General features: G+C 43.5%; 1 protein-coding gene across 1 annotated transcript in view; it reads right to left on the reverse strand.

Moving 5' to 3' along the window:
* The window catches only part of LOC138467325 (calpain-13-like), a 662,439-nt gene that overhangs the window by 292,613 nt on the left and 353,775 nt on the right, over window positions 1-16,051 (reverse strand). The window contains exons 8-9 of the mRNA XM_069607301.1: window positions 3,713-3,798; window positions 2,887-2,961 (exon numbers count right to left, since the gene is read on the reverse strand). Coding sequence (XP_069463402.1) covers window positions 2,887-2,961; window positions 3,713-3,798 — 161 coding nt within the window. The remainder of the gene's footprint in view (window positions 1-2,886; window positions 2,962-3,712; window positions 3,799-16,051) is intronic.

The raw sequence follows: 16,051 nt of genomic DNA on the forward strand, positions 1-16,051 counted from the left end.
AAAAGTGTGCCCGTCCCTGCAAACATATCACTGTCCTGATGATCAGCTGCAATACTGTGTGCGAGCCTGAAGTCCTGCCTTCTGTTTGTGCATGCTTGAAATTGCTGCTTACTCCGTTTCCAAAACCAGAGGTCTTTGCTCTGAACTGCACCTAAAGCTCCATCTTCAATGTTGTCCTGCAGAACTCAGTTCTTCAAGACACCTTGGGCCTCATTATGAGGTGGGCGGAATGGGATTAAAGGCGCCGATAATGGTGCTGGCACCGTTAATCCCATTCTGCCGTATTACGAGGTTCCCTCATGGGATCCGCTCTGGAAGTCTGGTTTTACCAGACGTCCATAGCGGGTCCCGCGAGGGGACCAAGGAGCTAACAACGGGCCTGTTATGAACGGGCCTGTTAGTGTCCTCCCCATTACCATTGAGCCCTATGGGGCCTTGAATGGAAATGGGGAAGGACCGGGTCCGGGTTCCTTGAAGGAGGAAATACCGGGCCCTCCAAAGTCGGAATTACCCGGTATTTCCCCATTCAGGGAACCCGGACATGATTTTGGAGGCAGCCAATGGCTACCTGCAAAGTCGTAATGAGGCACCTTGACTCGTTCTTCATCATGCCATTCCATCTTCACTCTTGTGTTCAAGCCTGTGGGAAGCCTTTGGAATCTCTGAATCCAGCTGTTTACTCATCGTCACAAAGTCCCTCATACTGGTCACCCCAGAAAGCATTGTACCTTAAAGGGATTTGACACTAAGTGAGGCTGGCACAGATCCCAGTAGTTCCCATGTGTAACTGACAGTACGGAGACCGATGTTCATAAAGAACATACTCTTTTTGTATCTCTGGAGACGCTCTTCTCCCAGAGAAAACTAGCAAGATAAAACTCTCATAAAATGGCAACCACAACTCTTGATGAATTCCAGTTATCATGTCTGGGAGGACAGCTCGAAGGCAACACGTTTGTCTTGGAAGCAAGGCTACACAGCAACACAGGTTGGAATCCTGTTTCTACGCCTACAGAATGGTCTCTGGCTTTAAGAGTATTATACAAGATTGATAAATTAATTATCTAGTACCACTCAGCAAATTGGCAGCCATTCCAAAGTCTATGCATGCTGCCACTAGACAATAGAACCCTCCTGTTCTCTGACTCACAATCCTGCATTCCTTTGCATGCTCATTCACAAATGCAAAAAAATAAACTGTGAATGTGAACAGAATTCACTCAGAGATAAACTAAAAACAAGATAAGCAATGCATCACTTCTAAAATATGTTCCTACAATAGAGATACTTAAACAATCAGAAGCTGCTTTTCTTTTTATCATAAAGAACCCAACACCACGTAAAGACTACATAGGTGGACATGCACATATATTTACGGAAATTGTTCTAGGCTGTTTTTTCAAAAGCTTTAGTCAGGATATAGAACACTAACATTGCAGGAATCCGTCATGTAGATGTATGTGGCCTCCCAAATAATGAAGCTGGAAAGCAGAGTGTTAACTTTGATAAGCAATTGACTCTTTCATCCCAGATAAAGTTGTGGATTGCTCTTTCAGCCAATTTAGATGCAGGAACTACTTCATCTCTCTGTTTTAGCTATCAAGTTCAACTGGTGAACACCCTGGTTTCATCTTGGCTGGAGTGTTGTAATATGCACTATATCGAACCGTGCTAAAAAAATAGCACATTGTGCGCATACATCTCCAGTGCTTAGGCGCCGCCACAGGTTGCCCATTGCTGCACACATTATAATTTACATAATTGTGCTGGACACATAAAGCTTATTCTCATGGCCCTCCATTTATCTGCCTCAAATTTAATATTTGTGCCTGCCAAATCTCTTTGACCAGATAACCTCAATCGTATTATAATTCCTAAAATCCACCTTACTTTTGGGATAAGTGCCCCTTTTCGTCTTAATCTGCCCTGTGGAATTCTTCGGCCACTCTCCTTACGCACGACTCAAATTTTCTGGGTAAACTGCATATATTGCATCTGTTTTGGTATCCCTGAACAGTGCCAAGATGCCCTTTTACGGTGTAATTTATGCTTTGCAAGACAATAAACTAAAGTACACTACACTAAATAGACTAAGTCTAAACATTGTTATATCACACTCTCTTAAAATAATAATGAATACACAAAAAAAAAAGAAAAAATTGACTGCGGCCTTCTTGAGAAACCAAAATCTACACACTGTCGTAGGTGCCTTAATTCTTTGTAAATCAATACATATTTTAAAAAATGCAACTCTGGCTGCAGCCGTGCCTTTTTTACAGGCACGGCTACCGCCTGGGTTGTAATGAGGCCTATTGGGCCTCATTACAAGGCTGGCGATAGCTGTGCCTGTAATACAGGCACGGCTGCCGCTGGTATTTATTTTTTTCCGGCGCTCAGGAATGGGTTATTACCAGCTCATTACGGCTTTTCAGGACCCAATATTTACCCATTCCTGGGCGCCATAAAAAATGATTCCCCATTCCCATTTGAGCCCCATAGGGTTCAATGGGAATGGGGAAGCCGGATGTACCGGCACCGTTCCAAAGGGTGCCGGTGCATCCGACATGCTCTGCTCGCGGGTACCGTTGTCAGACCTGGCAGCCACAATGACACCCGCGAGCAGAACTCGTAGTTTGCCAGTCTGGGAACCACAGTACTGGCATGCTTACCGGTACCGTAGTTCCCAGACCAGCAAACTTATAATGAGGCCCAGTGACATTTCACTTCTTCGAAGGGAGCAAGAGTTTAGTGACACATCTGGTCAACCTCAACACCATACTACTACCCATAGTATTTGGGTCCTTTGATAAAAAAAATCATTATATTCCATTCACGCCAACCCATAGGAATTTGAAAAGAAAATGAAAACAATTTGTAGAACTATACCAAAATTGGCCGTCATTTCTCTTTACATTGAGTTGGTTTCTGATGTCTGGTCTGACGCTTTCCCATTCTTCAGAGCTGTTCAAAAGGAACAAAAAATATGGTTGTTGTATTAGATATATTCTTTGAAAATATCAACAAAACATTTACCAGCAGTGAACCTCATGAAGTGGCTATAGCTGCAACATTTCCATTTGAATGACCATACCACACAACTTTTTGACCGAAGTAAAATGGTCGAAATTCTTCTTAACACATTTCTTAAGGCATTTATTTTCCACAAATAAGTAGATGGTGGGTTTGAGGTAAGTGAATAGTAAGGAGGAGGGGGGCTGGGTGAGGGTAGTGGGGCAGAGGTCACCCCTGCATGCTGTGCTAAAAATGTGTTTCAATCAAAAATATGCGTTGTTCTCTAACATAGAACCATATATACTATAGTCCACATATCCAAAGGTTCTAGAAGTCAAGTAAATTTGGAATACAATAATATTCTGCAGAGCGCAGATGGCGGAGAGCTGGGGTTCCTTCTACGAAGTCCACTGTTTGTGTGCATCAGTGTATAGTTTCGGAATATCTTCAAGAAATGTCCTGTAGAGTGGTAGTGAGGCAAACATATTCAAGAAGGGTACTGAGGACATGGCCTTTCACCCTTAATGATGAACTTCCTCAGATAATTTAGGATCTCCGTCTTGTAAATTAGGAGGGGTCCATGGTCCCTGATCAAGTTTCAGAATGGTACTTTGACAAAAGTATTTGTTTACCAAATGATGGCTATTTTTTCAATTCTACAAACTGCAAAACATAATCATACATTGTTTTCAAGCCTTACTTATCACTCCAGGGTCCATTCCATTCCCCTTGACCCCAAGGGTTCCATATCTGGACTAAATCTTCCAATCGATTTTTGTACGGAACCTATTGAAAGAAAAGCAGGAGTGTGTGTGTAATGAAAAGCTTACGGAAGGTTATCAACCTAAAACCATCATTTTCGTGGGAATCAGAACATTTAAATCTGTTTGTTCCTTAAAAAGTTGACCTCTGAACAAAAAGGATTTTGTAAACAAGTGTGAGGATGAGTGTGCCCATCGCATCCCTTCTCTTGTGCCAGATATAGATGTGGGCGTTTCACAGAGTGCATGAGAATGTGAGCATCTGATTCCTTGTGTACAATTGGACACAACCCTTAATAAGTGGGGTTCATTCCATGCATGGATAGGCAGATTCTGTATTCACAAGTAGGATGTGCCGAAAAGGTAATATATTCATTGCACCTGCCCGGAACAGGCGCGTGAGAATGTACAATGCACAGACGGTTCTTTTCTGACCCTTCAGTGCATTTTCTTTTAATTTTGAACTGCAGGAACATGAACTCTGCTTTCCTGTAAATATGTCTTGCAATTGAGCAGGAGTAGGCATGTTTTATCGTTTCTATTCGCCATGGCAGGTGTCTCATGGCAAAATACATTCCGCCACCCGGGTGTCTGCAAGGAGCCTACAAATACATTCATTTAGGACACAGGCTCCTGACGTTAATTTGCACACAACCCCAAGGAAATGCTCAGTCTCACATCACCATTGTGAATTTGGGGACCTGTGCCTTTCTCAGGATTAGATATCCGCAGAAAAAAAAATAACTGTGGGAGAAATTGAATCTTGTATCCTCCATGATGGGATCATCATGTTGGAGCAGGAAGTGTGTGCATGAGGATGCAGGTGGATTGAGGCAGTGTCCTAGCAGCCTGCAAGCAGAGTTCCTTAATAACTCCCCCAGCGCAGTGAACCAAAGAGGAAGAAGCGCAGGCAGTGTGAGTATGTTGACACAAGTGGATTGAGTGGACAACCTAGTAGCATGCCAGGAGCATTGTTTAATCACTCCATCAGCACAGTAGAGTGGACTGACAATGGAGCAAGCAGTCTGGGTGACCTTCAGTCTGCTCTGGACTGAGCTCCAGCCTGGGTTTAGTCTCCATGAAATGGTACAATCTGCATGGTTCTGTTATGTTTCCTCGAGAAAATGTGTTTGAGGCCCATTTGCTAGAATTTTATTTTTTGTGCACCTTTTACCACAAACAAAAGCAGAGGGAGACCCCTTCACATCCCCCACCGTCATAAATACCTAAACCCAAGCCCCACCATCAACATTTGCGGCAAAATGTGTAAAATAAAACTCAAGCAAAAGGGCTCCGAAGAAATGGGCATACGGACAAATGGGTTAGTACCATGTGCATGTCTTTGGTGGCAAGAGAATGTTGAATGACATGAAATGAGTATTAATGGGTACATTCCAAGTATGCTACTCTTATTTCATTGTAATATATCTGGAAACAGAGGCATATGACTTAACTTTAGCAGGAAGACATTTTTGAAGTAAAGAGTGTGTTAATAACTTCTAACTGGGAGTCAGATTCCAGTTTGCAAATTGTGCATAAAGATTTGAATGGGTCTGAGGCCCCGAGAGTTGACAGTGAGATTGGGAGACACTAGACTACAGACATGGGTTTCGAATGAATGATACATATATTCCCTAGAGGTCCACAATTATCCACACAAGGTTTAGGAAGAGAAAGAATGTGCAATGAACGAGAACAAAGATAACGTGCAGAAGAATATAGAGAGATCAAGGAGGCGAGATTGGTTGGAGGGAGTCCTTGTGCTTGTAAACAATACAGAGGAAATGGAAAATAAGACAAGTATAAGCGTAGAAAGGAAATAGAGAGAAGTAATAGAAATGTGTGAGGGATAAGAAAAGGAGAAGAATAGCATTATTATACACAGAGCAAAGAGGAGTAAGATGAGAAGGAGGAAGACAAAACAAACGGACATAGCAAAAATGAGATCTAAAAAATAAAGGAAAAAGAAGTCGATTTAAAGAATTGAAAAGGTGGGTACATCAAATGTTAGAAAGATGAATAGACAAACGTGGGCATTGTTGGAAATATGTGGGGGAAAGAGAAAAGAATGGAAAGTAACATCACGATTGTGTGGAGATGCTGCTAACCAGAGAAGAGGGGGGAGGAAAGATCAGGAGGGAAAGGAAAGATCAGGTTAGGACAAAGACGATGCAGGAAAGAAGAGGACTTTAGTCTTGGTTGGATTAAAATGGAGGGAATGAGAATGCATACAGGGCAGAATGATGAAGAGACAGACAGTAGTATGAAGAGTGCCAGAGAAGGACGAGAGAGAAAAATTGATCTGAGAGTGTTTGCCTATAAGTGACAAGAAAGATTAAATTAAGTGATTGGGGCAGAAAGAGGAATAGTACAAAGTTTAAACAGCAGTGGACCAAGTCCAGGAACTTTGGGAACACCATGTAGGAGGGGACGAGGGGAAGGAGGAGAAGCGACGGACACAGAGTAGGTTCACTCAGAGAGGTAAGAATGAATTCAGTGAAGGACAGAGCCGGAAAGTCCAAGAGAGACCAGTAAGGAAGAAGACCATATCAAAAGATGCAGACAATTCTAAAATAACGAGGATTGGAGAGAGATTATCAGGATGAACAGAAAGAAGTTATACACATGAAGAACTGTTGTTTCAGTGGAGTGATGGGGACGGATACCAGATTATACAGGAGATAGAAGTGAATGCGGATTCAAAAAGAGGGAGACTTGTGAGTATAAAATCTACTCAAGTAATTTAGAAATAGCTCGAAGAAGAGAAATAGGACAGAAGCTTTCAGGAAGTGTCCTATCAAGGGGTGTTTTCTTCAATATCTTTATGATCACTGCATGTTTAAAGGAAGATGGAAAGGACGATCTAGAGTGAAAGGTATTTGTATAGAACTTTGATTGATCATTCCCTTTATTTTTGGGCTGTTTTACTTTGCTTTTTGGATTGCTACTGGGTCATAGTCACACTCTCTTGAGAGTGGAGCCTATCCTTAGCCCACATTATGACACAAGGTAAAGGAGGTATATCTCTGAACCGTGCTACTTTAATTTTTATAATTGGGATAACTCTCGTTTTGCAGAAGTATGAGGGCTGCATAGGAGCATTAGCCAATACTCCTCCTTGTACTCATGCAGGGTGAATACATTGTTGTCAATTCCTAAAGCTAAATCATAACAATAATGGTCTACAGCTACTGCACGTCTCTGTAACACAATGTGGTAGTCTCCAGAAGTATCAAATAATTTGGATAAGCCATACATTGCAGGAACCAAGCATAAGGTGAAAATGATGTCACCCATCAATTGCATTGCCTAGATTTGCAATATATACTTGTTTTGGTTTTGTTAATCAAGTGGTTATCAGATGTGTGTATGCTAAGGGCATTGAAAGCGGCCCGGAGGCCAAGTTCTGTGTGATTGAGAAAAACACTTTGGGCCTCAGCACGAGTTGGGCGGTAACTGTTAAATGCATTGATAACGCTATTACCGCCACATTTAGCTGTCCGGCCAATCTCAAGCTTTTTGCTGGAGGTAAAAATCAAGCTTCCTGACATTTTCGGTGCCATTACTGATGGCGCTATTAGCGCCATCAGTAATTGCCCCGAAAATCCCCATAGAGTATTGTGCACTCTTAAAGAAAATGGGGAATTACTGCCTTGCCACTACTTGTGATCTGGTGCAAATTGCGCTGGGCCGAGTAGCTGTAACGCTATTTGCACTGGCAGTATCCCAGTGGTATTACCACTGAGATACCGCCAAGGTCATGTTAGAGACCTATATCGTCAGCATAAGCTGTCCAGGAGATATGATTTTACCTAGCTTGGGCGGTATGATTTTGATCTTTACTAAAGCTTCTTGCAAATCTGCCAAATAAACGTTAAATAAAAATGGTGCAAGTATGCACCCTTGTTTCAGGCATTTATTCTTGCTTATATCTCACAGTATCTAATCAAACTCTCCTATATAAATTAACTAGCAGGTGTACCCGTGCTTCGCACAGTAATTCCAATGAACTAAATCAATTCTTCTTTGTAGACAATAGTGCTAGTATTTCCTGTAGGAGCTAGACTGAACAAATTGTCTGTTTCCAACTCTGGAGCAAGCCACATAAAGCAGACCATGAGAAAAGCATGAATCCAGTGAATCGGTTACAACTACTTTGAGTTGGAGCATTGAGTGTGCGCAGCAACATTATTGGTGTCCCAAACTACAGTCAAGTCAGCAGTGATCTCAACGTAAGTGCTGCATGTGAATGGCTGAAGCATGAAAGCTTGAAGTGCTGTACCCTTACATGTACGGCTGAAGCTTGTAAGCTTCATACTGTTGCGATGGCATATATTCATCAATTACTGTGGGAAAGGAAGTTTCAGTAATTATCATGAGATATTTGACACAATGTGACGGACAACGTCATTGCGGACACTATTGAAGAGACATGCACCGTTTCCTCTCACCCACATAACTATAAAAGCACTGTATTATGTCACCCGCATGACTTCAAAGGTGAGTGCTGCTAATGCAGATAGAATGCTGATAGTGTGGAAAGTTCAGGAACAATGAACTGCTGAAGTTTTCATGAACTGCTGAACTTAGGAAAAAATGAAAGTTGAACTACAGAAGAACTATGGCGCAAAGAGCCATATGGCAGGGGTAAGCATCGCTGAAAAGGGTATATTTTATACTTGTTACATTGTCTACATCATGGAACCTACCCACATGCCAAATTCCAAGTGTGTAGCATGTTGGAAAGTATGCTGAACATTTCAAAAAGACACACTTATTCAAGCATTGCTGACTGCTTAAAAGAAACGCTAAAAAAAAATTGAAGAATGTCTATTTTTAACTTTTTACATTGTCTCCACCATTTCTGGTTTGTACCCTGTTTAGGAATTTTGTTGAACATTTCAAAAAGACACACATATTCAAGCATTGCTGACCGCTTAAAAGAAACGATAAAAAAATTGAAACATTTCTATTTTTAACTTTTTACATTGTCTCCACCATTTACGGTCTGTAGCATGTTGGGAAGTATGCTCTACATCACACACACACACACACACTAATGACTCTCTCCTACAATTTTTAGGCAAACTTTAAACTGAGGGCAGCATTTCATGTAGCATTATAATTAGTTTTGATAATCCTATGTCAATCCCAGAGGACACTAGCTTCTGCCATAGTATTGCTCGATCCGCACGGTTTAATGCGCCATTAAGCCCACACACAGACGAGGCTGTCCTTGGCGTAAACCCTGCCTTGTAGTTATGTCTAAGAGAAATTCATTTGATGTTATGGACATACGAAACCTGTTTTAAACAAGCATTGGCAAAGCCACCAGTATTTGCTTGTGCACAAGTATTAGGCATTTCCCAGGCACTTCTCATAGATGCCCAGGTACTCGCACCATTTTGCACCTGCTACCATTAATGGGCAGTTAATACAACTATGGCATACAACTATGGCAGTGCTTGCAAGTAACTTTGACATGCCTACAGAAAAGCTGAAAGTATTGGCATTGCCCATGTGTGTTACTGTCATGCTGCCTTCTGTTCAACGACCCCATAATATGTTAGTTGTTTCAGTTGTTCTTGTTCTATTAACCTCATCTCAAGGCATTTTGTTTTCCAGGCTGAGGTCACTGGTCTGTGCTTTCCATTCCTCCTTTGCAGCCTTTTTATCCGGCTCTTGAACATGTACCCATCCTGCTCCCTCCGATGCATGTACAGCGCTCCGATGCCCCCCACAACCCGAGCTAGGTGTAAACACAAATACACACTCAGGGTTCAAGATAGGGTTCTGATTGTTGGGAGTAAACATGTAATTCCGATTCCCAATGGGGGTATTTTTGGGCAAGTACATATATGATTTAACTGTAAAACAGATACTGTTTTGCAATCCATGCTTGCACCCAGTAATTCATGTGCCTAAATCGAATGTTCACATTTAAGATCAGTCAGTAAGAACATTAGAGTGCCTTCGTGTGGCACTGTTCTACGAGCAATAATGATATGAATGTCTGCGGTGAGGTGTGGAGGGAGGGCAGGCACTTTAGGGTACATTATTGTTGAAGCTAGTTGTACTCCCCAATTTCTTTTGTTGGGAGCATTTGCCTGTTTTTAGGGAGAAAAAGCGGCCAGAATGAAACTTACCTGTAGGGCTACACCAAATACCGTCTACCACTATCCATACCAATAGATTTTGCTCCTGAGTGTCCTGGGAATCCCAACTAGGAGCCCAAAGCCAGTGATGTACAGGCTTTCAGAGTCGAGGACGCCAGCCCAGAGGCAGGGACTAAACACTGTGGGGGGTATTCCACTTGTATAATAAAAACACTAACCAAAACCTTTAGGAATAACCGGATCCCAGATGTGACCAGACTTTCTCTTAAGGTCCAAGTCGTTGTGAAAGCTTAGACCTGTGGGAGCCTCCTGAGCAAGCTACAAACAACAGCGATTATGAAACACCTGCTGGCCGCAAGTTAATTGGCCCACCAAGCAATTCCCCTTAGCTCCACATTAGTCACAGAGCATCCCTGGCGCAGGTACTCACAGTGAGTGTCTTGCTACACAGTTGACCCAGCTTTCCTAGTAGGTACAGCGGGCCAGCAAAATAACAGAGGCGGGGTTAAGGAAACCAAATGACTGAGACCCCCCAAATAATAAAACACAAATTAGATTATTTTTGGTCAAGCAAAAATGTTTTGTAAAAAATGCAGGGGAAATAAAAAACTGGGGATGAATGAACAAAGAACCCTGGGACCTGTGCCCGTAAATGCGTAAATGTCCCTATTACCTGCTAGTTGTAATCACAAAGGAACCCGTACAATTTGGGAATTTTGCAGCCTATATTGCTGGGTCATCATGTTCTACTTTCATACATTTGTCCTGGAATCCTTACCCAGGGTATTCCATCAAAAGGATATAGTTCATTTGTTTCCTTATTGAGGTCTCTGTTGTTCACCAAGTCCCAAAATTGCCTTGTTTTATTACTCTTAAAGATTCACAATATTTGCCTCCATTTTCTAGATGCTGGTGACTGGATGCACGGTTCGTTTCAGACTGTTTGATGCAGCATTTGATGGTCACAGTTCAATAAGGTCACCAGGGTCGATTTGACTTGTGATGCAGATCGACAGCGAAGATGATGGTGGTTCCAAAGGCAGACATGACATAGGCAACGATGAGCTTCAAGTTCGAGCCAAGGCAAAGATGCGCTCATCTGGCAAGGTGCAGCATCAAACTGGTCCAAGTGCACAAAATATCGGTTTGAAAGTCAAAGGCAGCTCTGGGGGGTCCTATTGGTTCAAACACAGTCAAATAGGCTCCAATCACGGATTCCATAGGTTCAACATCAAAAACACAGAATACCTGGCTGTCTTGGGTTTCAGTTTCTGTAAGTCCCAACACTGGGATCTCAGGGACACGTGTAGTCCTTCTTCTTGGGCTCTCAATGCAAGAAAGATTGGTGAACCCTTCCATGAGTCCCTATGCATGATGAGGTTCTGGGGAGCAGTGTGACTGGTAGAGACCCCGGCCTTGTTTCAGCAGCAGGTCACACCAATACGACCTGGTGATTGTTTGGGAACAGAACTCTCCTCTGCTTTGGAAACTCGGTCTCACCTCACAAGTGGAGGGCTTTGGAAACTCAACTCTCCCAACGGAGGGCCAATTAATTATTCCACAGGAGTTTGTTCAAGAGTGAATCAAAGAAGAGTCTTCTGCAAAAAAAGTGACAGCACATAGGAGTGGATGAATTTTTCTCCGGTAAAGCACAAATGGCTGATTTCTTCTTACATTTCGCTTGTGTCGTTTGGTGTGAAAAAAGGCAGTTTGTGGGGCAATCATTTCCTTTGCGTAGTCAAAATGTTGTGTTGTCACAATCTCAACAACAAAATCATGAAATTACAAAATGCTTCAAGTGGGAAAATGAAAATCCGGCCACACAAAATTGGGCTAACTGGTGTATTTCAAATGTATTTCTTCCAAATTCTCATTGAATAGACTTGCAGAATTTCCCCACCACTTAAAGAGTGCAAATGAAATGTTCTTTATAGGAATGTTTATATTACCATCATACACAGCACCGTCATCACAAGCCTAGGCAGAATGGGCTGTAGTCATATCTCACCATGCAGATGAAGCAAAGCCGTCCAGCTTGCCTGTTCAGAAGTTCTAGTTCAAATAGAGAATTGTTGTCTCAGTCTCTTTCTGTGTGTCAGTATCGCTTTCACTCTGTCTAGTTTTGTGGTTTCTTTTTGATATATATTTGAGAGGGAACTTGATGGATGAAGGAAGATGTCCCTGACTGATACCTGGCCTAGTAGAAACCCATCAAGGGAAAGACAGCAATAGAACATAAAATACAGACAAACAGGTAAAAGCAAACGCCCAGAGAATTGAGTCCAGTATCAAGTCATCAGGAAGGTGGGTATCCATTAAATCATCCTGTGGTATGCAGTGACCCTTCCTTAATATACATGGTCCCCTTCGGAAGATAAATCGTTGATGAGACAAATGGAACGAGACCACAGGAGGAAGGTTGACCGCAGGGTGCTGGCAATCACCAGGCCCTACAACCACCTGGAGGTCCCCAAAGCCACCATGACAGAAAAAAAAACCTTCAAGGTGACTTCCTGTTGCAATGCAGTAAAACGCCCCATATCTCACATGATAAAAAGTGGCAAGGAAGAGACCAGAAGTGGTGGGAGTCTGTGAGGTGAGCTGAAAAGAAGACAGTAATATTAAACTGTGGAATGGAATGTGCTGGAGGTGGGCAGGATCGTGAAATGAAGAGCCTAAAAAACCTTAGCAACTGGACTCGATCAGTTCTTTTGGCAGCGTCAAACCGGCTAGGTCCATGCTTGCGTCAAGGGAGCCTGGGACTCCCACACCAGCTGCTCTGTTGGACTTGCATAATTGATAAGAAGACTTAGCAATATTAGATTGTGGAATGTAATGTTGTGGGGGGGTGGGAGGGATTGTGAAATGAAGGGCAGAAGAAACTTCCGGATCTACTGTCAATTTCATTACCATTACTTCGAGCTACAGGGGATTCTAGCAAAATGGCCGTTTTGCAGCTTTCTCTCCCATTAGTAAGAATGACTCATTGTTTCCACTTAATCCTTTGAAAGAACAGATGCATGCAGCTGCCACACAAAGGCTTTGCTACTTATCACACCGCAGGGCAACCTTGGTAGTAAACAAACACGAACTGTACTTTTATCCCGAATAATGTTGTAGATTACCTAATTCACTGGGTTATGGTTTTCTTGATATCTGGCCACTTTCCAAACGATCTTCGTGTGGTGCTGCATCAAAGTGATTGACAGGGTAGCTGACATTAATGCATTCACGATTTTCATATTCTTGTGTCTATTTATGTGTCTCTGCATTGAACAATTAATTATTATTATTTTTTTATTTTTTATTTGCTAAGCGTGCTAACCCCGACAACACAATGCTTCCCCTACAGAAGATATGCACCTGGTCACTAGGCTTCCTTGGCTGCGGCTAAAGCCTCTTGCGGATGAACTGCTGATGACCGCATTAATGGTCTTTGCATTTTGGACCTTTAAAAGGACTGAGGCATCAGGATTTCCAAACTGGGGCTATGAGCTAATCTGGTTCTAGAAGACTGCCACTACGGACACACGACTGGTGGCCTCTCACACTTCTCTCATTCCTGCCCAGGGACTTCTGCTTTTGAACTCTCGCACCTTACTCGATAGCAAGGCACCTGAACCCATAATCTCCAGTAATTCAGAGTGACTCTGGATTCCTGTGCGTCATCCCTTTCACACTGCCCCCTCCGATTTGGATTTCTTTGTGGATGAGGAAGAGGTCCTGATGCTGGATGTCCAAGCATTGGCTTTTTTACCCTGTCTGGTTCAAGGTCATTTGGGATTTCCAGAACACTCCTCTGATTGCTCGGATCTATTTGGTACATGGTCTTCTTTGTTATGTTATGTTGATTTATACCGCACACCGCTACCACGCAAGGACAGTCTCCAGGCACTCTACCAATTTTGATTTTTTTTTTTTAAAGTATCATGTCTCTAGCACCATCTCAGATGTACATACACTTGTCAATGGGGGCGGGACACATAATCAACCAGCTCTTTGTTTGTGGCATATTGGGCTCCGTCCTGGCGATTTCCAGACCTTAGTCTGCTTGGGGAATAGGGAGCAAAAGTCAGAAAAGCAAGAGGGGGATTGTTAAGAGAAGGAGGATTTTGGGAAATTGTAAAAAAAGTGCTTTGTGACAGAAGGGAAGTGTGTCACTCCATGTATTACAGATTGAGAAATGTAGAGACTAGATACGTGTGTTGAGATGGCATAAGCCATTTGGTTCCAGGGAAGTTTAAAAGAGCTATGAATTAAATATTGAAGTAGTGTTTGGCGAGTCAGGGGCTGGAGAACATGCTCGGGCAATCCTGCTAAAGGGTGTCGGCTAATATATGCACTGCTGTCATCTACATTACCAGGCATATTTCCCAGATGGTACTTCTGGGACTGGCATTTTAATTCAGAGGACTACTCCAAGAGTGGAACAGTAATAAAGGTGACAGTTGTTATTGTGGGGGAGAGGAAATTGAGGGAAGGCAAGAAAATAATGTTTACAAATATATAGAGCCTGCAATGTTCTGGACACATTCTGAAAGTTCAGAGGTTTCTTTTCACGCTGTTCCCTCTTCAATTGGCAGAGTTAAATCAAGCACAACCTGTGTGCTCTCACTACTCTAATCAATATCCCAGATGAAGAGTTCTGAGCAATCCAGATTCCAAAACGGGATGTGAACAGGACTTTTTTTAAATGAATGTGTCTGGGAGCAACTAGTATGCTGCCACTCTGTAAAGTGGGGGAAAGACCCAAGGGACAATACACAAAAATATCAAAAGTAGACATGTTCTGATTTTGAAGAGATTGAGGAATTCTTAGTTGAGTGCCTTCCACAGCTATATATGTTCTGCCCATGAAAACCCGACCTAATCACTTCCTCAATTGTTTCCTTTGACCTTATCTCACTGAAGTCCACTGATTTAAAGGCCCTCATTACAAGTTTGATGGTATCCCACCGCTCAATCCATCGGGATACCACCAGATGGTAATACCGTTCCCACCAATTGGTCTGCTGATATTACCAGCAGATTATAAGTGGTGGTAAGGGACATAAATCCCCATTCCATGGAGTTCCAAAGGACTTCATGGGGGATTGCTGGTATTAGACAGCGCGAAAACGAGGCCAGCTTCTCTCCGTTGCTAGGAGACCTGAAGTTTTAGCCTCTGCATCCGCCGGCAGGCGGAAACGCCAGCACTGCAGAAGGCCTGCAAAAGGCCCTGTTTGCCCCTTCCAGAGGCCATTCCCCCAGTATCCTGAGGTGGAGAGGGCTGGAGCCCCCACCACCCCACTTCAGCAAGAAAGCACGACTGCACATCAGAAGTCGATCCACGCAGCTACACGCTGCATCTACCCTCATCTGTCGTGCTACTGCACAGCAAGGGTGTGAGGCATTGATCCTGCCTCCCTTGCCATTAGAAAAAGCTGCGTGAACCGAACCGCAACGCGCGGTGAATATGCCCAGGTGATCCATTGAAATAAATTGCCTGCACCTAAGATGGCGGGCGCCACACAACGTGAAAACGAGGCCAGCTTCTCTCCGTTGCTAGGAGACCTGAAGCTTTAGCCTCTGCATCCGCCGGCAGGTGGAAACGCCGGCGCTGCAGAAGGCCTGCAAAAGGCCCTGTTTGCCCCTGTTTGCCACGGAACGGCGTGCAGCGTGTTATTCCACTGGACTCTAAAATATGGACACGCATCCAATGTGAGTACTACCAGCCTCCGCTATTCTACTAATTGGTCTACCAGCTGCCTCTTAAGCCCTATTGGCTACCGGCAGGCGTCATGAAGGCAGGGCCAGATCCGTTGCTGCCCACCCCTGCATCCCGATGGACCCGCGGGCCTGCATTGGTTCTCCTCACTAGGTAAGCCCCTTGCCTTGTTGCCTAGACACCCCATTGCTCTGCCCAACACACCGCCTATGTCCTCCCACAACTATTAGTTGGGCCCCCACATTCTATTACCTAACGAGCACGCCGCCCTCTCCAAACCTACAACATCACTTTTCACGTCCACCTCCAGCTGGGTACCAATAATCCCACGCACTTCATCCACAGCTGACTCTCTTGACTACTATTGCACTGCTACGTTACCCGATCTCCTTTAACACTTCTGCCTACCATTACCGTGCTCCGTCTCATGCCCTACCGGACGTCGCTGCTGCTAC

The sequence above is a fragment of the Ambystoma mexicanum genome, chromosome 4q, assembly GCF_040938575.1.
Source record: "Ambystoma mexicanum isolate Mex_15411 chromosome 4q, UKY_AmexF1_1, whole genome shotgun sequence".
NCBI lineage: Eukaryota > Metazoa > Chordata > Amphibia > Caudata > Ambystomatidae > Ambystoma > Ambystoma mexicanum.